General features: G+C 44.8%; 1 protein-coding gene across 2 annotated transcripts in view; it reads right to left on the bottom strand.

Annotated features, from left to right (window-relative positions):
- Nucleotides 1–12,047, bottom strand: part of TMEM135 (transmembrane protein 135) — a 342,018-nt gene extending 329,971 nt beyond the window's left edge. For both annotated transcript variants that reach the window (XR_010621832.1, XM_065729960.1), the window contains exon 1: nt 11,898–12,047. Coding sequence is in view for 1 of the 2 variants with exons in the window: in XM_065729960.1 (XP_065586032.1) it covers nt 11,898–12,038 (141 nt within the window). In the remaining variant the exon portion in view is untranslated. The remainder of the gene's footprint in view (nt 1–11,897) is intronic.
- Between the last annotated feature and the right edge of the window lie 11,255 nt (nt 12,048–23,302).

Here is a 23,302-nt window from a genome sequence, read left to right as displayed (position 1 = left end):
TCCAAAGAGAAAGGCAGGAAAGAACCAGGAACAATGACACACATGGCTGAGGAAACACTGCTTATGATAACTGAAGGAGCTTAACATGTAAAATCAATGCAGCTTGAGGCATGCACATCAAAGACAGATAATGCTCATGGGTGGTTTGTTTTTTATTTGGGTGACGGAGCACTGGCACAGGCTGCCCAGGGGGGTTGTGGAGTCTCCTTCTCTGGAGATATTCAAGACCCACCTGGACGCCTACCAGATATCAGTAGTAGATACCAGCATGGAAGGAAAGGGCTACTAGGAAACCCAGTAGTTACCTTCTTGGCAAGCTGTTAATGTCCACAAAGAGAGTGCTAACAGAGAACAAGGTAGTACAAAAGCATGTGCTAAGTGAGGCTCCCTGTCAGAGTCAGGCCCAGGAAATGGCTATCTCAAAGAAAACACACTCACAGCTCTCCAGAAGTATGGGAGGAGACCTCACTACAGTCCAGTACAGGAGGGACTGACTTTTTACACCATCTGTTAGTAATATGACCAAAGGGAACAATTTTAAACTAGAAGAGACGAAATTTAGGTTAGCAGTTGGGAACAAATTTTTCGCTCAGATGGCAGTGAGGTCCTGGCACAGGCTGCCCAGAGAAGCTGTACATGCCCTACCCCTAGAGGTGCTCAAGGCCAGGCTGGATGGGGCCCTGTGCAACCTGAGCTGGTGGGGGGCAACCAGCCTATGGCAGGGGGTTGGAACTGGGTGGGCTTTAAGGTCCCTTCCAACTCAAGCTATTCTGAGTTTCTATATAAAGGGAGCAGATGAATCCTCAGAGTCCATTACTTGGGTGGTTGGTCTGCGTCATGACCTCAGCTCCGACAGATGAAGTTTGGGATGTTACTCGCTATAGGAATGAAGGACTGCAATTCTGAATTAACTGACTGTTCCCTTCAGTTCTACTACCACATATCCAGGAGTTGCACAAAGCAGATCCATGCCTCCCAGTGCTCTTCTCTCCATAGTTTCTCAGCTACGTTCTTCTCTTTTTAAGACAGAACAGCAGGAAAATTCTTCAATGCTTACAAAATTCTGCAGATTTCCAGCATTAGTAAGAACGCATGGCATGTCTGCAACATGAGTGGAGCAAAACTGTATTAGATAACGCCACGAGTGTTTGCCACTGCATGAAACCCAGAGACCGTATCCATTCCCTTCAATTTCACAGTCTGTGCTGCCTCACCTCTCCTCCTAACCCTGAGGTCTATGTGCAGTCCAGGGCACAGAAGAATGCACCCCTCATACCACTACAAGATCATGATTTCGTGGGACAAAAAAGATAACCAAGATAACCCTTTGCAATACAGTATCACCTTTTGTTTTGTTATTATTACTGAAGTGTGGAATAGTTTCACAGATGCTAACAGATATACCTGTCTGTGCTGCTTTTTGGCTAGCAGGCACAAGGCAGCTTGTGCTTCTCATCTGCCTACATGCTCCATATCATCCATTTAAAAACAAGTGACAAAGCTGTAAAATCAAAATATCACCCAGCATACACATCTCTCTAAGGAAGAGACTCGAAAGGGAACAGAAGACCTAATAAAACCAGTGCCCTTCATACAGCTGATATTCTGCCAAGCCCTACCACACAAAGCAGCATGCATGTTATTAACATGAAGCACCACTTAGGTAATTGGACTTCCTCAAGCAGATTTGCTCTCTGCAGATGAAGAACATTCTAGTTTGAAGTATTTAGTATTTATATACTCATTAAGAAAATTGCAGTTCAGGTAAGAACTGAGCATTTGTGTTGTGGCAGAACTTCTTATAACTTACTTTGTAGAATTCCAAGGTACCTGGACAACAATAAAGACATCAGAGATTTCAAAGCTGGATCATCTCAGCACAGCTTAAGTGTTCATACACTATTATTATCCATCCTGGAGATAGGATACAAAGCTCAGCTTTCCCAACAGTTTTGCACTCTCAGTGAATCTTGTCCTTCTCAGTCCCCTACAAGAAATCCTTTTCTAGATACACAAACAACCAAGAGCAAAAGGGAACTTAAAACAAGTCATGCACCATCACAGGGAAGATGTCCAGAGCTTTTGGGACTTCGCAATTTCCCTCTATCTGCATCCACATATTATGGCTCCTTTCAGATCAACACAGCCCACAGAAAATACAGATACTTCTGGATTAAAAACAGGAAACGTATGTGAATGTGGGCGAAACTTCAATCACAACAGTTCAGTCCTCAGACAACTAAACTTACACATACACATAAGACAAGCAATACCCACACACAGGTAAGAAGTTAGTGTGATGAAATATGCCCCAATCTCTGTCGCGTGCCACCTCTGCCCTACAGACGTGCTGAAAGAAGGCTGGGGCAGAACCAGACTTGCCTGGCTGACTTCTAGGGAAAACACTCCTGGTCCCAAATAAAACAATTAGTTTCATACTGCACATGTCACCAGCTGAAGCCTCCTGAATAAGTTAAATGACAGAGGGAGGTTTTCCTCCTACTCCCAAGACAGACCTAGTACTTCCCTGTGTCCTATTAACACCTGAGGGAAAACAGAAAGCCTCCAATCTGTCAGAAAAGTAACTCCTTTCATTATTTTGCATGAGATAGAACCTGAAAAACAAAATTCAGTTATGTTTTAATGCAGGTCTGGCAGTGTCAGACTTTTAAATGGAATCTCATACCCATCCATCCTACCTATAAACAAAGGAAACAAATAGTAGGATTAATAGACCGCAGATATCACGATTTTTTTATTATTACTTTTATGTACAGTATAAGATGGAGTAAAGAGACTTGGAAGAAGGGAACCATTCCTCTAACTGAATACAAAACCTCTTGAAAGGACATCTCCAGTATCTTCAGTTTTCACCTATGTCCCTTAACTCCAGTCTCTGCAGAAGGAGTTGGCTTGATACAGTGCATGTGCTAACTGGATGAGCAACACACATACAATGGTGGATTCTGTGGTAGTCTAAAAAAACACAGCTTGCACCAACTCTGCTGTGTGACTACAGCATTATTTTGTTCCTCTCTTTCAAAACACCATTTTTTAAGTTTGCACTAACTTGATGTTTAAGAATGCAACCCCCTCCATCAAACCTTAGTGAACTTAGCCCAGCATGCAACACTGACTGATGGAAACTGAGAAAAGCATAATCCTTCACAAGTGACACTAAAATTGAGCATATTATAACAAATTTAATTTTAAAAAACCATGAACAACTACAGAAACATTCAGATGCCCAGCCACACGTCCATGCACAGAGCTCCATGACTTCTATCAGTGGTTATCTAGCATCCTTAGGAACAATAAAATGCAAATCAAGACACTTCTGATAATGCTATGCACATGACATATAATACATACATGGAAAATCATTAACAAGCTAGGAAAACTTACATCACAAGTCATGTCAATGGATCCTTAGAGGTCATCCTGCTCAACCTCTTCAGAGCTAAACCACATTATTGAGGGCAGTGTGTTATGTTTCTTGAGCACCGACATCAACCACCTCTCCAGTAAGCTTGTACCACTGTCTGCTCACCCTTATGATAAAGCCATTTGTGCTAATGACCAGACTGAGTCTCCCCAGTGCAGCTCTGTGCTATTTCCACATACTTTGTCATCAGGCCCCCTGAGCAAAGCCCAGCACCTTCACTGCTTCCCCTCCCTAGGGACTTAAGGAGAAAACTGAAAGCAAAGCAATCCTCAGCTTTTAAACCAGTTAAGAAAATGCCTTATACCACTCAAGTGACCTAGAGACCAATGTCAGATTTGTTTCAAAACTATATTTGAATATATTAATTAAAACACATACACTTAACATTCTACATTTTTGCAATTCTGTATGAATTTTCTAAGGACATTATTCCCTTGCTTTAAAAATGATTTTTAAGCGTTTTGGAATGACTTCATCTCAAAATGCCCTCAGGTAACATTTGCATTTCAAAAGACTGATTGCTCCCAGTGACTCCTCTTACAGAGTTCCAATCTCATAATTAGCTGGTACCACCCTGATGTCACAGATAAAACATCTGGAAGTGAGGCTTCATAATTTCATAAGACAGCTCCTGCAGAACCCTGAAGAAGACTGCGTTGCCCTGTTCTGCCCTCCAACTTCCTTCCTCTGTGTCTTGAGAGATGCTGTACAAGGATTAGCATTAGGGATATGGGTTGTTTTGTTGTGTTGGGTTTTGGTTTGGTTTGAACTTTCCATACCGTTCACCCAAGTAAAAAAAATAGAAATGAACAGGAGCACCCATGTACTCCCTGAACAACATTTAACCTTCCTACAGTTCTGGCATCATCCTCAATCCACAGAGGCCTACTTTCACCACTTGTTTCCCTCTTCCTGAGCAGAGTAAAGGGCCCCCTTGGGATGTCTGCCTCATTCCTTTTTCCAGCTCTTTTCCTCTTACCTTTACGTTCTTGCACTGCACTGCAGCACCGTACCAACTTCAGAGAACAGATGTACACCTGCTGGACAGAAACCCCTGTGCCAGGTTTGCTGGTTCCCAGTGCCTGTGCTGAGTTCACTGTACAGCTGAGTCTGGGACCTCTCACCATCACTGGTGCTGCAGGCCCCATCATGTCCTTGCACCTTTCAGCATCAGCTCCTCAGTGCAGCTCCTCCACTGATTTTTTTTTAAACTTTAGAATATTTCCCCCACTGAAATACACTGCTCATCAGAAGACTATTTTTGGTTTATTTTAGCTTTATGAAAGAATTTTACTGGTCTATCCTAGAAGCTGTCTGAACAGATCAGAATGATCACAGCCTGGAATGAAGATGTTGTAACCAGACTCTTTCTTTAGTAACATTTAAACTAATTTTAGTCATAATTACAGTGACTTCCAGGAGAACCTGAAGGCAAGAACGCACTGACCTGCAGGTCCCTCAGAACACAGCACAGAACTGAGATGATGAGATATCCCAGCACAACATGATTACAGCTGCACACCCTGCCACAAACAAATACCATTTCTTGATGGGCCTATGGAAGCAAGTTACAGGGTAATGCTAACAGCCTTCTGAGGCTCCCCACCCTACCTCCAAAAACGTAATTGTACACAGCACAAACAAAACTGATCACATTTTAATATTTCCAGGAATTCTGATGTATTTAAGAATACAAACTGCACAGTGCAGCCATCTCACACACCTCAGGAAGATAACAAAGATGTCTGTGCCTACATGGACTGATAAAGCTGCATCTGTTTGGTGCTTGCTGACTCCAGGCTTGGTTTGGGATGAATCCAAACAGCTCTCCCTATGAGATACCACAGGTGAAGTGAGGCTGGAGTGAGGCAAGGCTGGCAGGCACCAGCTGCCCTTGGGCTGGACTCTGGCCCTAACCCATAGGATTTAGGTACAGCCAGGAAAATCACACATCAGGTTGGAAAAAGGAGGGAGCCTGGCTTAAATTAAACAGAGACAGATGGCCAGGTCAGGAGAAGGGGGAAGGGGAAGGACAGAGACAAGGGGAAGGACAGAGACTACTCAGCTGTCCCACGGGCAAGAAGTCAGAAGAATTAGTTTCACTGTGAAGCAAGCAAACCATTTCTACCTTATGAAAGGAAATGTTACTATCACATCTGAGAGCTAAGGAACAGCTGGTTGCTCTTCAGGAAGGAAGTTGTAAAGGTGCAGGAGCAGTCTGCTCCCCGAGCCACAAAATGAGACAGTGAGGAAAACCAGTGTGGATGAACAAGGAGCTCTTCTTGAGGCTGCAGAAAAAAAAGGAGAATCTACCTCCTGCAGAAGAAGGGACGGGCAACTCAGAAAGAATACAAAGACATTGTTAAGATGTGCACAGAGAAAATTAGAAAGGCAAAAGCTACCCAGCTTGAACTCAACCTGACCACAGGGGTAAAAGGGAATAAGAAACTCTTTCACAAACATATCAACAGTAAGAGAAGGACCAAGGAGAATCACCATTCTTTACTGGATGAAGCTGAGGATATGACCACAGAGAATAAGGAAAAAGCTGAGGTTCTCAATGCCTTCTTTATGATTTCTTTAAAAGTCTTATCTGCACTTATCCTTAGGGTCCTCCACTCTCTGACCTGAAAGGGGAGTAGGAAAAAAAAAAAATTCAGGAGGAATCAGTCAGAGAACCACTACTGCAACCAAACTGCCCCAAGTCCACAGGGCCAGATGAAACACACCCAAAAGCACTGAGGGAACTGGCAGAGGTGACAGCTGAGGCACTTTCCATCATCTATCAGCACTCCTGGTCGACTGGTGAGGTCCAAGAAGACCAGAGCCTAGCCAATGTGACTCCCATCTACAAGAAGGGTTTTAAGGAGGATCCAGAAACTACAGGCCTGTCAGTCTGACCTCAGTGCCAGGGAAGGTTATGGAGCAGGTTCACTTGAGAGAGATCACGTGGCACGAGTGGGACAACCAGGGGGATCAGGCCTAGCCAGCATAGGTTCATTAAGGGCAGGTCCTGCTTGACAAACCTGATCTCCTATGATCTAGTGACTCACCTAGTGGATGAGGGAAAGGCTGCTGATGTAGTCTACCTAGACTTCAGCAAAGCTGTCTCACACACTGCCTCACACAGTATTCTCCTGCAGAAGCTGGCAGCACGTGGCTTGGACAGGTACAGTCTCAGCTGGATGCTAGGAAATATTTCTTCTCTGAAAGAGTTGTCAGGAGCTAGAATGGGCTGCCCAGAGAGGTGATGGAGTCACTGACCCTGGAGGTGTTCAAGGAGTATTTAGATATGGTGCTGAGGAACATGGTTTAGTGAGAACTACTGGAGGTAGGTGCGTGGCTGAGCTGGATGATCTTGATTTCCCAACCTTGGTGACTGTACGATTCCCTCACTTCATATTATTGATTAAGCATTTTCATCTACTGGAACATGCCCCAGCAAAAAAAAAAACACATGAAAAACCTTCAACCCCTGAGGAAACAAAGGACTTTGCTCTGACACGTGTAAAGAACAGCAGGTTTCCCACATGAAATCAATGGAAACCAAAGGCAACAGAGGCCAAAAGATAACTCAGACCTGAAAACACAGCCGCTCACTACTGAACCCTTAATTCCCTCCCCCAGTCTGATACAACCCAACCATGACCTCACTTTCTTCTCCCTATTCTAACTTCCAGGAAAAGCCTGAATTCTTCAACTCCAAAGACACAAGACTACATCTCCAAATATATTTTTTTTTAATCTTTATCTATTATTCTTAAGGAAACTTAGAGGTAAAGCACATCAACTTTTGATTAAGATTTTCTTCAGCAAAATTTTCTCAAAAGATCGAGGCAGTTTTAGACAAGTCTGTATTTATAGGTGGTTTCTTAGTTTTTTGTTTTGTTTTATTTTTTAATATAGCAGTTCAGCAACTTTTAACTTTATCTTTCATATATTTTCATCCAGGAGCCTCAATAAATGCTATAACTACAGCTTCAGAACTGTCCTGGTGAGTTACAAGTCAGGGAAAGTTCACTACTTGTTACATCTTACTCTTATGGAGTTACTAAGTTTCTCTTCTACTGCACAGACTAACTGTAATGGCCTTAAGTTGCATCCAGGAGGTTTGGATATTAAGTTTCTGCTCAGAAAGAACAGAGAGGTATTGGAGTAGGCTGCCCAGGGAGGTGATGGAGCTAATATCCCTGGAAGTGTTTGTGTAATGTGGAGATATGGCACTGAGGGACATGGATAGTGGGCATGGTGGGGATGGGTCCATGGTTGGACTTGATGATCTTAGTGGTATTTTCCAACTTAAATGATTCTATGATTCAAAATAAGGACTGAAGAGAAACATCACATCCTGGCCTGCTGATCAGGACAGCTTACAGAAGGCACAGGTTTGCATCACACAGGCTTAGTAAAACTTGGACCTAAGAGTTCCTCTAAGAATTCAGCTGGGTGTCCTGTTATTCAGCCAGTGTATAGAAAGCATCTCTCTCTTTTGGGAAAGGCATGAGCACCTAAAATGCAAGACCGCAACTGTGAGCGGCTGCTATAATCATTTGGTTGAATTCAGAGCTGTTCATCCACAGAAAGCAAGCCTCTCAGAAGAGCTACGCAAAGGAACACTTCATTTGTGAAATGTAAGCAGTCTTAATTATGAAACAAGCATTCCTGCCAGCCACTTCATGGCAATCAAAAACATTAGTGAGACTGCATACCCATCACAACCTTCAATCCTTCAGGTTACCACCTTCTCACCCTCTCATCCCATCCACATAAAGCAGCTTGATTCAAGTGGTCTTTAATCCCAAAACCTCACAGGTTATTTTCATGGCATTTCAGAAGGTAGTGGCTCAAAAAATAAAAAATAATATCACTCTGAATGCATAACAAGATGTCAGAGCATCACCCATAAACTCAGGGCTTGATGACTGAGACTTTTTGCGTGAAAGAAATACCATTCCAGAGGAATCTGCAGCTCACATTAAGCCACCAAGCTGTTTAAAAAAGACCTTTTTTTCCAGTTGCTGCCCCATTCAAGGCAAAGTGCAGATGCATAAGGAGCAGTTGGACATGGCTGACATTTTTCAAGAAGGTATTTCAGGTTGCTCAAGCATTCAGGTATCTCTGGATCTAAAAAGTTCTACAATTACATAGGTGCTTCCAACCAAACGAAGCCACCAGATAGATGTACATCTCCACACCAATACCACATTACCATGCCCTGTGTATGAACACCAGGAAGATCCTTTCCCCTAAAGGATATATCATTTAATGAAGAACTGATATAACTAATAGCTGAGCCTTCATGTATTAAGGAATAATAAAGACACAAATGTTCCTGTAGGTGTGTTACTGATGGATAGATAGGTAAAGAGACAGGTAAGCAGCAGTGTTTACACACACAGATTGCAAACCTACAAATAACATAAAACCACACCGTCTTCTGATCTGTTCTGGAGAGAGGCCAAATCCACAGTACTTGGAACAGGAGTAGTTACTGAGATGTCTTGAAAATGAAATGCACAAAGTAATCCAACCACTCAGTACCAAAAAAAAAAAAAAAAAAAAAAAAAAAACATCACGATTACAAAAACTTTCTTCATACAAATTATACAAATTTAAAAAAAAAAGTTAACAAGAGCCATGAAGGGAAATCCACTGGAAAGCTATTTTAGCATAACTTCCCTCACAGAACCAACCTTAAAAGAGAAAAGGGAGCTGAAAGTATTGAACGTGAACAGCATAAAATCTGTCAACTCAGAGGAAAGCTATATTACAGCATTCTAACCTACGCTGTAAAGAGTCATAACACGCAACAGAAGCTCAAGCACCTGAAAAAAAGAATAAAGGTCTACAAATCACTGTATGGTTACGAAGTATACTCTCAGGGTGGGACATTTCCACTTCGATACATGCTAAACCAGTCAACTAGTGCTAGAGTGAAAATAATGTCAGTGATCTAAAGAATATTTTTCCAAGTAAGTGCTTCTGCGTTCTGTTATATATTAACAACCACCACCACCACCGAAAAGCAGTGTTTCAAAGCAAACCCTCTTCACAGCTATCTAGTGAAAGCCAAGATGTATAACATCAGACAGCAGTACTGCATAAATTAGGCTCCGTCAGTCTCTCAATGACAGAAGAGCACCCAAACTTCTAAGAGATGAGGGGTGCAGATGCTACCAGTTTGGACTGTAACTGTCCATAACCACGTGCCCTTTTGTCCCAGAATGACCTCTGGCAACTTCTTCTCGTCCATTCGTACTGATTCATTTCCACACAAGCTTTTGAGAGCAAACTCTTCCATCTTCTTGCCTTACTTATTAATGTGCGGCAACAAAAGGAAAAAACAAACAGAACTATTCTACAGCCTCTACAGAAGTGCAACTTCTCGATGCTGTGCTGTTAGACTGGGACTAAGCAGTACCAGAAACACCACAAACATCCACTGATAGGACTACAGAAATAAAGTAACTTGAACTCACATGAATCTAGACATAGGACAGAACGTTTGTACTGTGCAACCACAATATTTCACTCAAATACAAGGTTTTCAAACACAGCTTTAAGTCCAACAAAGAATTACTTCAGGGATCACTCTTAATTCAGCTGTGCTCTTTCCCTGCCAAGCTACTTAGTGTGCAAGGCTTTTCCTTCACCCTCCACAACCCCTACTGCATCCTTTCAGTTTTCACCTGCTGCTGGCTCTGTTGCTCATCAAAACCCTCCTAAATAGACAATTCAATTCATTAATGCAGCTGAAAATTCAGCCTAGCTACAGGCAGGAGACTAACCTCTTTCTGGGTTAGTGAATGAATTATCATAGCTCTCCTTGAGCAGATTCAAAGTCCAAGAACACACAAAGTACAGTTACACGTCTGTGAGCAAAGGATGGTAAAGAATGGCAAAATGTTTTCTCCTTATTTAGGTAGCAACAAGATTTTAGAGCAGCTGAGGTTCAGGCTAGTCTAAGAATCATCATCAACAAAAAGCTAACAAAATGAAACACTGTAAACAGCACAGTGTAAAAACTGATGCAGACATCTTATATTTTGCATGACACTGATTGTAAAGCTTCCTGCACTTCTCTGGATTTGTGACAAGGTGTTCATGGGTCCACTGTGTTAAACAGAATAATAAAAAACATTCTGGATTTGGGGTTTGCTTTGCTAAGAAGTAAAAAGGGGGAGCGCTTTCCTCCAAACCCAAAACTGCAGGAAATGTAACACAGTATGAGCAGGAACGCACTTGCTAGGTTTGGCTGCTGGAGAACTTTGTTTTACCTACAGAGCTGTTTAAGCTGCTTTACATTTAGCCAACCTGATGGATCACCACTACAAAGCTCACTTCAGGCCCATTCTCATGCCCCTGCATGGCAAACTGTTACAGAAAATTGACTCGGAGGAAAAGTTACTGGAGGAAGGTGGGGAAGTGGAGAAGAGGACATGTTCTTCTCAGTGTCAACTTCCTGTTCCAGCACAGTGTACATTCACTGTTTGTGACTGTTCAGCCTGAAAACATTCACAGCCAGGCACAACTACTTAGGTCCACAGTGCTACCAAGAAGCCATCAACTTTCCTTAGCATGCCAGTTGATGCTCTCACATTTTTCACTCAACGGGAGCTTAAACTAATCATGTCAGGACTGCTGCGGTCCCTCTCCTTCCCATCTACTTTCTGCCTTGATGACTTCATAACACCAGCACTGGCACAGACTCAGTGACTTGCTTTACCTCGCTTTTGACTCCACTTGCAGCTCAGCCCTCTGAGCACCGTTACATTCAGAACACGGAGGTGGGGACAGCAGCAAGCACTCACCTGCAGCGCTTTCAGCTTAGATCAGCTTTCAGGAGACATTTACTCGGATGCAAACAGATGCCAACTCCTCTACCTACACCCTAACTTCCTGGCTGCAAGCCAGCCACAACGGTGATGATATAACTAATTGCATGCCCAAACTAAAATACCTCATCTGTAGGGCACTCTGTGGATACTTCAGCTCCTCTAAGCCTTAATACATCCCTTCAGCCTTGCTTCTTTATTAACACAGCGGAACGTCCTTGATCCTAAGGCGCTGATTAACCACGATCCCATTCCCAAAGTGTCACCAACAGTGCTGCAGCCAAAGACATTGCGCTAACCCTCTGGGCACACGTCACCTTGCCTTTTATTTCGCACCTCTGTAACTCCAGGAAACCACCCAGGCCTCATCACAGAGCCCACCCACCCCACAGCACTCACTGCCACCACCCCATGCCACCTTCCCCCCCCCCCCCCCAAAACGCTCCACCGTGCCCTCCACCCCTCACCTCATGCCCTGCCCCCCCCTCACACCTCTCTCCCCCTACTGACACCCCCTAACGCCTCAGGCCCGCTCTCTCACCCCATACCCTTCCCAAACATCTCCCCCCACCCCATAACCCAAGCTCTCTGCCCGCCCCGACCTCCCGACCACCCACCAGGTACAGAGTGCCGTAGATGCGGAGGGACTCGGCCAGCGCTCCCTGCGTGACATGCAGGACGGCGACGGAGCAGCGCGGATGCCAGGTGTGCCCGATCTCATAGCAGCTGTGGGGGATGGACTTGCTCAGCGCCGCCATCTTGCCGCGCGCGAGCGGATGGAAGAGGGGGGGGGAGAGAGGGGGCGCGCGCGCGCGCTCCCGCCGCGTCACCGCCGATGCGGGAGAAAGGTCGCGCGGGGCGCTGCCGGCGGCGGGGTTACTCGCGGTCAGCCGAAGCCGCTCTTCCCCTCCCCGCGGGGCTCGCGTGAGTCCCTTAGCCAATCAGAGGCGCCGGGGGGCGGGGTGCGCGGGGGGCGCGCGCTGCACGTGGGCTGCGGGGCATGGAGGAGGGCTGGGAGCGAGCGCTGCGGGACGGGCGGGGGAAGTAAGACGGAAGGGGGATGGGTGGATAGATGGATGAGTTCAAATCGATATCGGGGGTTTGCAGATATGTGACAGGTTGCAAACCACGGCAGCGATGGAGGGGAGAGTTGTTGCAAAGTGGGGAGGGGGGCGACGGCAAACCGATGGAGAGGTGGCAAAGCGGGGAGGGGGAAACAGCAGAACTAGGGGAAGTGGTTTTAAGTTGAGGGAGGGAAGATTTAGGTTGGATGTCAGGGGGAAGTTCTTTGCAATGAGGGTTGGGGAGGTGCAGGAACGGGCTGCCTGGAGAGGTTGTGGATGCTCCATCCCTAGAGGTGTTCAAGGACAGGCTGGATGGGGCCCTGGGCAGCCTGGTCTAGTATTAAACAGGGAGGTTGGTGGCCCTGCCTGTGGCAGGGGGTTGGAGATTCATGCTCCTTGAGGCCCTTTCCAACCCGAGCCATTCTGTGATTCTGTGGGAACTAGAAATAGGGGTTGCAAACAGCTGGGAGGGTTGCAACCAGATAGAGATTTAAATAAATATTGGGGGGTGGGAGCTATAAGGGTTGTAGATAGACAGGGGATCTGCAAACCTTTGGGGAGTTGCATATTGGTGTGGGGGATTACAAATAGTTGGAGGGGTTGCAGGCAAGGAGGGGGATTGCAAATTGATAAGGGGGTTGCAGTCAAATAGGTGGGGCTGCAGATTGGAAAGGTGGATGACAAAACTAGGGAGGAGGAGTGGCAAGTGAGGGAGCGTGTGTGCAGACCTGGGAGTGCTGGGGGGAGTCTCACTGTTGGGAGTATCTGCACCTGAGTGCATCAGTGTCTGGCAAAGCGATTGGGGTGGGAAGGTCTAAGGGTGAAGGGACACATCTAGGGCTGCTTAAAGCTTCGGGCTCCCTGCAGCCCTCTGCAGCTTGAGTTGGGCTACAGAATCCTTGAGGGCAGGGGTGGTTACAAAACGAGGTCAGCTGCAGCCCTGGCATGTGGCCCAACTTGCAGTGCTGGCTATTTGTGGGCCCAGCGTGCTGGGATGTCATATGGTGTCTCTGTGAAGTTTGCCAACGCTGTGCTGAGTACAGGTCGTACAGCAGCTGAGTGAGGAGTCGTGTGAAGCCCGACTGGCAGACAGGGCATGGTAGGGCCAGATCAAAGAACCTGCAGCCAGATCATAGAGCCATATAATATCCTGAACTGGAAGTGGCCCGCAGGGATCACTGAGTCCAGCTCCTGGATCTGCATAGGACCATCCCAAATCCAAACCCAGTGTCTGAGAGCAGTGTCCAAACACTCCCTTAGCTCTGGCAGCTTGTGGCCATGCCCACTGCCCTCTGAGGCAGACCCTTTCCCTAACCCCCAGCTGCCCCTCCCCTAACACAGCTCCATGCCATTCCCTCTGCTCCCTGTGAGGGGCTGCAGCCACCATGAGACCTTCCCTCAGCTTTCTCTGGGCTCAGCACTCCTCATTTCACCCCAACCTTTTGTGTTCCTGCCAGGAAGCCTCCTGTGGCTGCACAACCATACCTTTCTAATAGGTCACTCCAAAAGTAATGTCTCCTATCTAATTCCATGGAAACTGCAACAGTTGCAAAAAGCACAATAACACTGATAGAGCATATTTTCAGCTACAAGCCACTATTTTTCAATATTTTTCAACATAGTCACCACCTTAAGCTGTGTATTTTTGCCAGTGATAAGCAAGAGCCTGCATGCTGCACTCGTGAAAATCTGCACCAGCAGAGATGACACGCCTCCACTCACCACCTCACTGTGCTCACATCCAAAACATCCAGAAACTGTCAATGAATGTCAGTGTGTGACATTTTTTACTCATAGAATCATCATGGAATCATTGCATGGTTTGGATTGAAAAGGACATTGAAGACATCCTGTTCCAACCCCCCAGATATAGGCAAGGACACCTCCCTCTAGACCAGGCTGCTCACAACCCCATCCAGCCTGGCCTTGAACATCTCCAGGGAGTGGGCACCCCAAGCTTTGCTGGGCAACCTGTGCCAGTGTCTCACCACCCTCACAAAGTAAAGAATTTCTTCCTAATATCTAGTCTAAATCTACCCTCTTCCAGTTTAAAACCCCTCATCATGATGCTACATGCCCTGAGAAAAAGTCCCTCCCTAGCTTTTCTGTAGGCCTCGTTCAGGTACTGAAAGGCTGCTAGAAGATCTCCTCAGAGCCTTCTCCTCTCCAGGCTGAAAAGTCCCAGGTCTCTCAGCCTGTCCTCTTAGGGGATGTGCTCCAGCCCTCTGATCATCATCATGGCCCTCCTCTGGACCTGCTCCAGCAACTCAATGTCTTTCTTGTGTTGGTGGCCCCAGAACTGGAAGCAATACTACAGGGGGGGTCTCACAAGACCAAGGTAGAGGGGCAGCATCACCTCCCTTGAGCTTCTGGAAGCACTTCTCTTGATGCAACCCAGGATACAGTCAGCCTTCTCAGCTGCACACACACATTGTCAGATTATGTTGAATGTTTCATCAACCGACACCCCCAAATCCTTCTCCTTGGGGCTGCTCTCAAGCCATTCTCCACCCAACCTGTATCTGTGCTTGAGATTACCCCAAGCCACTTGCAGGACCTTGTAGTTATCTTTGTTGAACTTTATGAGGTTGGCAAGGTCTTGCCTGTCCACTCTGTCCAAATCCCTCTGGATAGCATCCCTTCCCTCTAGCGTGTCAATTGCACCACTCAGCTTGGTGTCACCTGCAAACTTGCTGAGGGTGCATATGATCCCACTGTCCATGTCACCCATTATGATGTTAAATAGCACTGGCCTCAGCACCGATCCTTGAGGAACACCACTTGCCACCACCAGCCTCTACTTGGACATTGAGCCATTGACCAGACTCTCTGAGTGCGACCATCCAGGCAATTCCTTATCCAGCAAGTGGTGGATCCATCCTTTTCTTCAACATGGCAACCAGGATGTAATGTAGGACAGTGTCATAAACTTTGCATATGTCCAGGTAGATGATGTCATGCTGTAACTCCATCATAAAAGGCCACCAAGTTTGTCAAGCATGACTTGCTCTGGTGAAACCATGCTGGTTGTGCCAATCACCTTGTCTTTATTTTCCATGTGTCTCAGTAGGAAATTCAAGAGGATCTGCTCTGTGATCTTGCCAGGTACAGAGGTGAGACTGTCTGACCTGTGGTTCCCTGGATCTTCATTTTATCCTTCTTGAAAATGGGGGTTGTTTCCTCTTTTCCAATCAGTGGGAACTTCACCAGACTGCCATGACCTTTCAAATGTGATGGACAGAGACTTGGCAATTTAATCCGCCAGTTCCCTCATGGAGGAATTCAGTTCCATGCCTTTGTTTCATATGCCCTTCTGTGTAAGATGCCGTTTTGTCAGACTGTCCCTCTGCTGTAAGCTATCACACAGCAACAAAATGTAGCAGAATACTGGTGGAAGAGTTCTACCCTTTACTGTCATCCCACCAATATTCACCTCTGACATTGTGGGCCAATACAGCGAAGTAGGAGGTGTTACTTTCAGAACAGCCCTTGGAGCAGCTCTGTAGGTTGGGTGGTTCAATGACCCAGTGTATCATCTCTTGCTTCTGCAGTACACCACTAAAAAGCTGTTTGCAGGTAGAAATGGCAACTGCAGCCTAAGATTTGCCCTGCTCCGTTCAAGAAAACACCTCCTGATAAAGGAAAACCCAGCCTCGTTCACATGCGCAGTAGATCTGCTGGGACCTGAGCAGGAGGTTTGGGATTTCTGCCAACTCTGTGCACTAACGAAGAAGGCAGCACAGCACTGACCTTACTCCAGGCCCTGTTCCATGGGGTTGCAGTCCTCTATTTTGGGAAGAAGTCATAGGGGTGAAGTAGCATGGGAAAAGCCTAACAGCCCATCCCAGCCTGGGCTGAGCCTTGGTTAAAACTGGGACAGCAGAGTCTTGGAAAAGGAGAGACTTGCTTTAATTAAAAAAGCATTGAGGACCTTTACTTTTACCTCCTTATGTTCTTGGGGCTTTCAGGAGCTCTCCTGGCCGTATGGACAAGGCTGCATGCTGGGAATAGCAGGCTGTGTCTATAAAGCTACTTACATGCGTGTCAGGGATTGGTCCCTTGGTGTGAGGATTGGTGATGTGGCTCAGGACCTGCCTTGTAATATCTGGGTGTCCTGGAGAGTGTTTCTCTGAGTAGTCCTAAAACCAAAGGCAGAGCATAAGCTAATTGCTAAGGAGTGTGAATGACAGGAAATGAGTGCTCTGAGTGCCTACTTTACTTCAGCTCTTCATTAATTCTGCAGAGTCAGATATACCAGGACATCTGGATTAATGTTTAGGCTGTCAGAAATGTCAGATGCATGTAAGCCTCATTAAAGGACAGCTACAATATCCTTATTTCTGTGCTTTCTGCAGACAGGTGAGTGATGTAGCAGCATCCCACTGCCTTAGACTCTTCCAGTTGAATACATCCATTTGATGAGCTGATAGAAAACATCTTTCAAGCATTAGTTGAGCCAGCCTCCAAGTTAGGCTCATCAGGCTTTGGCACGAGACCTTTGCTGTTGGACAGCACTACAGCTCTCCAGCTCACCTGTGCCAATTCTAACTGGCATATAGATGGCTCATGTACCTATGACTGAATGCAGAAAAGCAGTGTCCACCTTTCCAGGTATCGGAGGGTCTCATGGTCTGAGAACAATCTCTGCTAATGTGTTCGGGTTCTAACAAATCTGCTATCTCCAAGGGAAATTAGAGATCTTAGCCCATGACAGTATCTGGAGGCATGAAGAATTCTGCTTGCCCTCACAGGGAGCCACCATAGAATCATGGAATTGTTTGAGTTGGAAGAGACTCTTAAGGATCACCTAGTTCAAATCCCCTGCGATGAACAGGGACACCTACAGCTCCACCAGGTACCCCAGCTCTCTCAGTCTGCCCTGGTAGGAGTGGTGTTCCAGCCCTTGGATCATTTTTGATGCTTTTCAACAGTTCTACGTCTCTCCTGTACTGAGGACTCCGTATCTGGATGCAGTAGTCCAGGTGAGGTCTCACAACGCAGAGCAGAGGGGCAGGATCACCTATCTCACCCCATAGGTCAGAAGGTGGTCTGGGTGGGAACCTATTGCAGAGCATTTATCTGATTGAAAATATCAGAAAAAATAAATAAATAAAAAAGAAATAATCCTAACAGGGAACTTTACATCACAGGAGGCTTCACATTCCAAGTGCATTGGAATCTGGGAAAACTTCCTTCTAAATTTTTTTAAGCATCAGAACAATCTGGAACCATTTTGACTTGGAAGCAGTGCAGAGCTTTGCCATCTCTCCTGTCTCATAGTGCGTTCCAACTTGTTTCTTTTTTTGCCATTTATTTGTTTGATCCCTTGAGACAGGTGATCCAGCTTTTCCCTGCTGATCGTGCAGTTCTCAGTGCCTTCCTGAGACGTGCTTCTGTAAACAGCTATTCTTGTACACCAAGAATTGCTCTTTCTAGAAAAATGGGGCTTTGCAGCTGCTTTTCTCATATTTCCACTCTTATTTTACCCTCCTGCTTGTTCTCTTGCCATTCGTGTGACCATCTCATGCTTCCATTATAAAGTTCTATGAAATCCTCACTGAAAATTACTGTGCTGCTATGGAAGATAGGGAATAAATGCCATCCTTCAGCTCAGGTCAGTGCAGCTGAAATGTACACACTGATAGACACCGGCTTCCCTCAGTAAATTGCAGAGGATCTTAGAGACACGGCTCTGTTGTGTGCTCTCTAGTTCACTGTCAGAATATTGCCAGGAAGTCTGAAAGAAGTAAATTTCAGGAGTGAACTGAAGGCCTCTGAGGAAGCTCTGGAGCCTCATGCCATCAGTGGTATCTGAAGAGAGATTCACTAATCTCCATTTCTTCTCAAGATCTGGGACAAGCATACACGCAGGCTATAATTTGCTTTGTAGACAAAAGCCATAAAATCACAACACAACCAATTTCTTTAATGCTTGTGGTGCCTGTCTAGAATGGCAGTGGGTGCCCATTCATTGTGCTGGCATTAGAATCATAGAATCACAGAATAATTGAATGGAAAAGATGGTTGGATCAGCTAGTCCAGCCATCAACCCACCCGCACGATGCCCACTAACCATGTCCTTCAGTGCCACATCTCCACATTTCTTGAACTCCTCCTAGGACAGTGACTCCACAACCTCTCCAGGCAGCCTGTTCCAACACCTTGCCACTCTTTTGGAGAAGAAATTTTTCCTAATATCCAACCTGAGCCTCTCCTTGTGCAACTTGAGGCCATTACCTCTTGTCCTGTCACTGTTACTTAGGAGAAGAGGCCAACCCTGATCTTGCCACAACCTCCTTTCGGGCTGTTGTAGAGAGTGATCAGGTCTCCCCTGAGCCTCCTCTTTTCCATACTGAACAATCCCAGTTCCCTCAGCTGCTCCCCATAAGATTTGTGCTCCAGAGCCCTCACAGCTTTGTTGCCCTTTTCTGGACACACTCCAGGGCTTTGACGTCTTTCTTGCAGGAGCCCAAAAATGAACGCAGTACTCAAGGTGTGTCCTCCCCAGAACTGAGTACAGAAGGATGAATACTTTCCTCCAAGGAAAAAAAGGCCCTCTAAGGGCCATTTTTCACTCTTTTTTTCCCAAATGGTAAACTTAAGCAATGTTGCATTATTTGAAGAAGGATTCTCTTTTGGCTTAGAGTCATGAATCCCACTTGTTCTTTTTTTCTTCTTTAGCAGGGAATAATCTCAACAATCTCCCTTGTGTTTGCTGATATTTCAAGGTAAAAGATTAATTGGAAGTTTTCCCATTTTCCAGATGTAATGATTTCCAAAATAAATATGGGAAAGGTTGTGGGATAATACCATGTGAACATTTTAATACACACAATAATGTTCTCTGGTTTATACAGATCTGGATTTTTTCCAGATATAAATGTTGAAGTCTTTCTTAGAGAGGTAGCAAGGATTACATCAAGAAATCAGAACCGTGGTGTTCTGATTTCTTGATGTACCACACTGATTTCTGATGAACCACACTGATTCTGCAGGCCAAACCAAGAGAAGAGATACTGAGCTATATTCATGCTTCTCACTTCAGGGGAATTGTATTTCAACAGTGTTTTGTCCACAGTGCTGCTGTTCCTGGAGATGGTGATTTATTCTTTCTATATCAGGTGACAGAATTGGCTGAAGTGAGCCACGAAAGGTTAAACTGAGCCAATGGGATCACTAGAGGAGGAAACAGAGGCAGTGCTCATGGACACCACTGCAGCAGCAGCCCAGAACAGGAACTGGGACCAAAAGAAGCAGCTGTTACTCTGCTCATTTCCTGCTTGTCGAGAAAGTGCTCTCAGGAGTTCTGGGTAGAATGCAAAATAACATCTTGCATCCTCCAGGTACCTCAGCTGCTTGAAACTCCTTCAGCTGGGTAATAAAGGCTGTTTCCCTGCCTTCATTCAACCAACATTCCCAAACCTCTGCAACCTACTCCTACTGCCAATCTGTATCACTACTCCATCCAGATGGAAATGAAATCTTTTAGTGCGGAAAAATTGTGGGCTACCAAAGCATATGTCTGCCCATGCTCCCTGCAATCACAGTGCTGTCTCTGGAACTCACATTCCCTTCCTCCCTCATGTTGTTTTTCACATTCAGTAGTCAGGAAAGACCTGTCCTGCACAGGTTCCATGTCCTTCACCTCTGCATGCCAGGTGGGGGCAGCAGCCTTCAAACAAGCAGATGGTGCTCACCTTCCTTCGGATATGAGTGGGAAAGAGGGAAGTAGAGTTATGGGCCTCTTGAATGAGTTCTGAGATAAATCTGCTATAGAGAGGTCTGACCTCAAGCAGGGCAGGTGCAAGCTGGGAGCAGCAACTGGTTGTTGTCTCTGTTCTTCAGCCCTGCAGATATTACATCTTTCCCAAAGCAGGACAGAAAAAGCAGAAAGGAATGAATGATGAAATCCTTTAGTAAAAAATGTTGTTTCTCTGTCTCCTCAGCCATTCCCATCTTGTTTGAGGTTATTACTGCAACATTATTTATGCTTCAATCACAGGAATTTTTTCATAGTCATGAATAGCTTTGTGAATTTAAGAAAAGACTCAAAAGGAGCCATTTTTTATCTGTTTGAAGTCCTAATGCGCTTAAAGTTTATGTAATAAAACTGTCAGTCCATAAAGTTGGGCCGCTGAGACCACAGATAAAATGTAGTTATTTTAAAGCAACTGAGCGCCTTTGAAAAGCAATGATAGTTTTGAGGAACTCAGCACTATTGAAAAGGCTTTCAGTTTAAGCCTGAATTTTCCAGAGGAATAATGAACAGTAAATTTCACTGACTGAATGTTCAAATGCTCATGTTGAAATAGCCTTAGAACTCTGATCATTCCTGCTGCCAGCTCTTAGACATCCCAGCAGTGAAATTCAACAGCCTAAGTCGCAGATGCTGAATCACTGCATGTTGCAGGTTTGTGTTTCCCAGCAAACTGGCCATGATTTTAGGTTACCCTGCAAAGCTGCTTTGATAAACTACATCATCCTTCAGCAAGACTCTGGATGTCCAGTACTGTGAGCAGTTGCAAATGAAAGCAGCAGCGCATCCATGATTGCTTTTAGCTCTTTAAATAGGAGGATTAAGCAGGTAGTGTGGCTTTAAACATCCATGTTTGGACCTCCTGTCAAAGACAAAAGCGATATAAGAATTGATTTGATGGGACTGCATAGTTGCTGATCATTACCAGCATACTTCCTATTTCTCTCTGTCACCCTGTGCTTTAAATGTACATTAAAAAGAATCACAAAATTGACATAAGCCAGTTAAAACTCTCAAAAGATCCATTTTTAAACACAGAAGCTTTCAGAGAACAAAACCTCCTTTTCAGCACTCCTGGCTCATTCCTAGGGGTCATTTCTTACAGTTCTGCTAAATCAGTTGAGAAAGTCAACAAAGCATAGCAACATCACACTGTTCCTATGAAAAAAAGCACCAAAGATCCTTGAGAAGACTCTGAATAAAGCAGAAAGCAAGAACAAAAGTTTTATATATGTGGTATTGTTAAAACTCCCAAGTGGCATAAATATAATAAACAATAGTGAAGAATGGGATATTTCTGTTTGTTTCCACACACTTGAGATGACCTAACCTACCTCAGGCATGGTTCCACTTTGTGACTTGTGAGTGATTTGATCGCTCCAAACTTGTGAAAATAAACACTATTATTCTACTGTTCTACATTGTGCATTCTTTTGTTCTCTGTAAATAGACTGAGAACTATCAAATGAAAGTAAATCATAATGAAATACAAATCAAAATAAAAACTGCAGATAAAAGAAAAACAGCAAATGGAAAAAATGAAATAAACACAAAAATAATGAAACGGGAGACTCATCAGTGAGCACAGCTCCGCGTGCTCCAGATGACTTCGTCAGCGTTTTATGGTTGAGTTCTGATCTCATTTACAGAGGTCTCCTGCAGAGACTTCCCTCATCTTAAGTCTGGGATAGACAGAAATCTATCATTTTCAGGTTAGGATTCCCTGTGAGAGTTGCTCAGATCCCATCACAGTTTAGTACGGGCTAGACACCTAACATGGTGTCTTTTAATAAATTCCCCTCTTAACATAACAGGTTATTTTTCTGGATGTTCCATTACTGTCTTCCAGACCATTTTCAGCATTTTGCCTAATGAAAGCTGTGGTGTCATCTTGATATCAGAGTTCCCCCAGACAAAAAACGTGAACTCAAGTATAAATTCTTCCTTAGGCATGGTTCTGCTTTTTGAGTTTAGCTAAGCCCAAAACCCACCCATGCCTCAGTGTAGCAGTCTTAAAGCGATGTTTTGTAGACTGTGTAATGCTTGTCCAATTTTGTGCACAACACGTTAAGAATCACCTTTGCTGATAGGGCTTTCACCACTCACTGGGAGAATTCCTTTCACAGCCTGATGTATGTTACTGTCAGAAGGCTTCTCTTGACATTTTTGTAGTGTTTTTTTAGCATTAGAAGACTTTGAAGATAGGGAGCAGTAAACATCTGCATTAGAGATAAGCTAACTGATCAAACGTATCACTTTACATTCCTCTCCTACACCAAGAAAGCACCTTCCTTTCACATTTTCTTTATTGAACATGGAATATTTGTTCTTGATATTTTGAGAAAAAGAAATGCAACTTCAGACAGATCTCACTTTTGTCAAAAACCCAGATGGAGGAGTGTAGGGTGAAAACCCTGAATAAATAGTACCCAAACAGTATAATGAGGATGGACAGTATATTTTTGGATGGATTATCCAGATGGTATAAAGACACCCAATAAATTAGGAAGGGCTCACTTGTCACCAAAGGTTGAGGCTCACCTGGATCTCCGACAAGAGATCCTTCCCCAGTGCTGTTCAGCCCTTAAACGGGGTCTGGGTGAGGTGGAGCCAGATCCCACTCCTTCTGGTCACACAGGTGCATTGCCTTCACCTGTGCTCCCGCAGTTGACTCAGTGCTCACCTCAGGTGATCCATCAGTGGTTCAGGCAGTTCCCATATAGGGAGTTAATATAGCTCTGGATGGGATAATATACTGCTTCTAGTAACACAGCACTAAGGATGGTCCATGGATGAAGTCTCAGTACCACAAAGGAGCGTTAACTCAAATGATTTAAACAAGTTTTCCCATACTAGAACTTCAGCAAACTTTACAGAGGCAATGATAGTTATCCAAGAAGTTATACCTCCTCCCAGCACTCCCACGCCCACTGAACTGCATTCATCACTGTTCTGGAAGAACAACTGTACTTAGTAATAGACAGGGGGAAAAAAATAACATTTTCAGATGATAGGGGAACATTTTAAGTAAATGAAATAGCTCACTTTGAAATACAGCTTTCAGCACTGTGTGGAGGAGCTATAATTGTTAATGGACAGAAAAAAAAGATATAGTTTTATAGTACAGGTCACCAAAAGCTCAAAGCCTCAAAATAAATTTTCTTTTACACCCAGCATCTGTTTGTTTTAGCTGAAGGAAAAT

The sequence above is a fragment of the Cyrtonyx montezumae genome, unplaced genomic scaffold (genome assembly GCF_038088225.1).
Source record: "Cyrtonyx montezumae isolate F1298 unplaced genomic scaffold, pur_monq_1.0 scaffold_12, whole genome shotgun sequence".
NCBI lineage: Eukaryota > Metazoa > Chordata > Aves > Galliformes > Odontophoridae > Cyrtonyx > Cyrtonyx montezumae.
The sequence above is the reverse complement of the archived record's forward strand: the minus strand, read 5'-3'. Positions and strand labels throughout refer to the sequence as shown.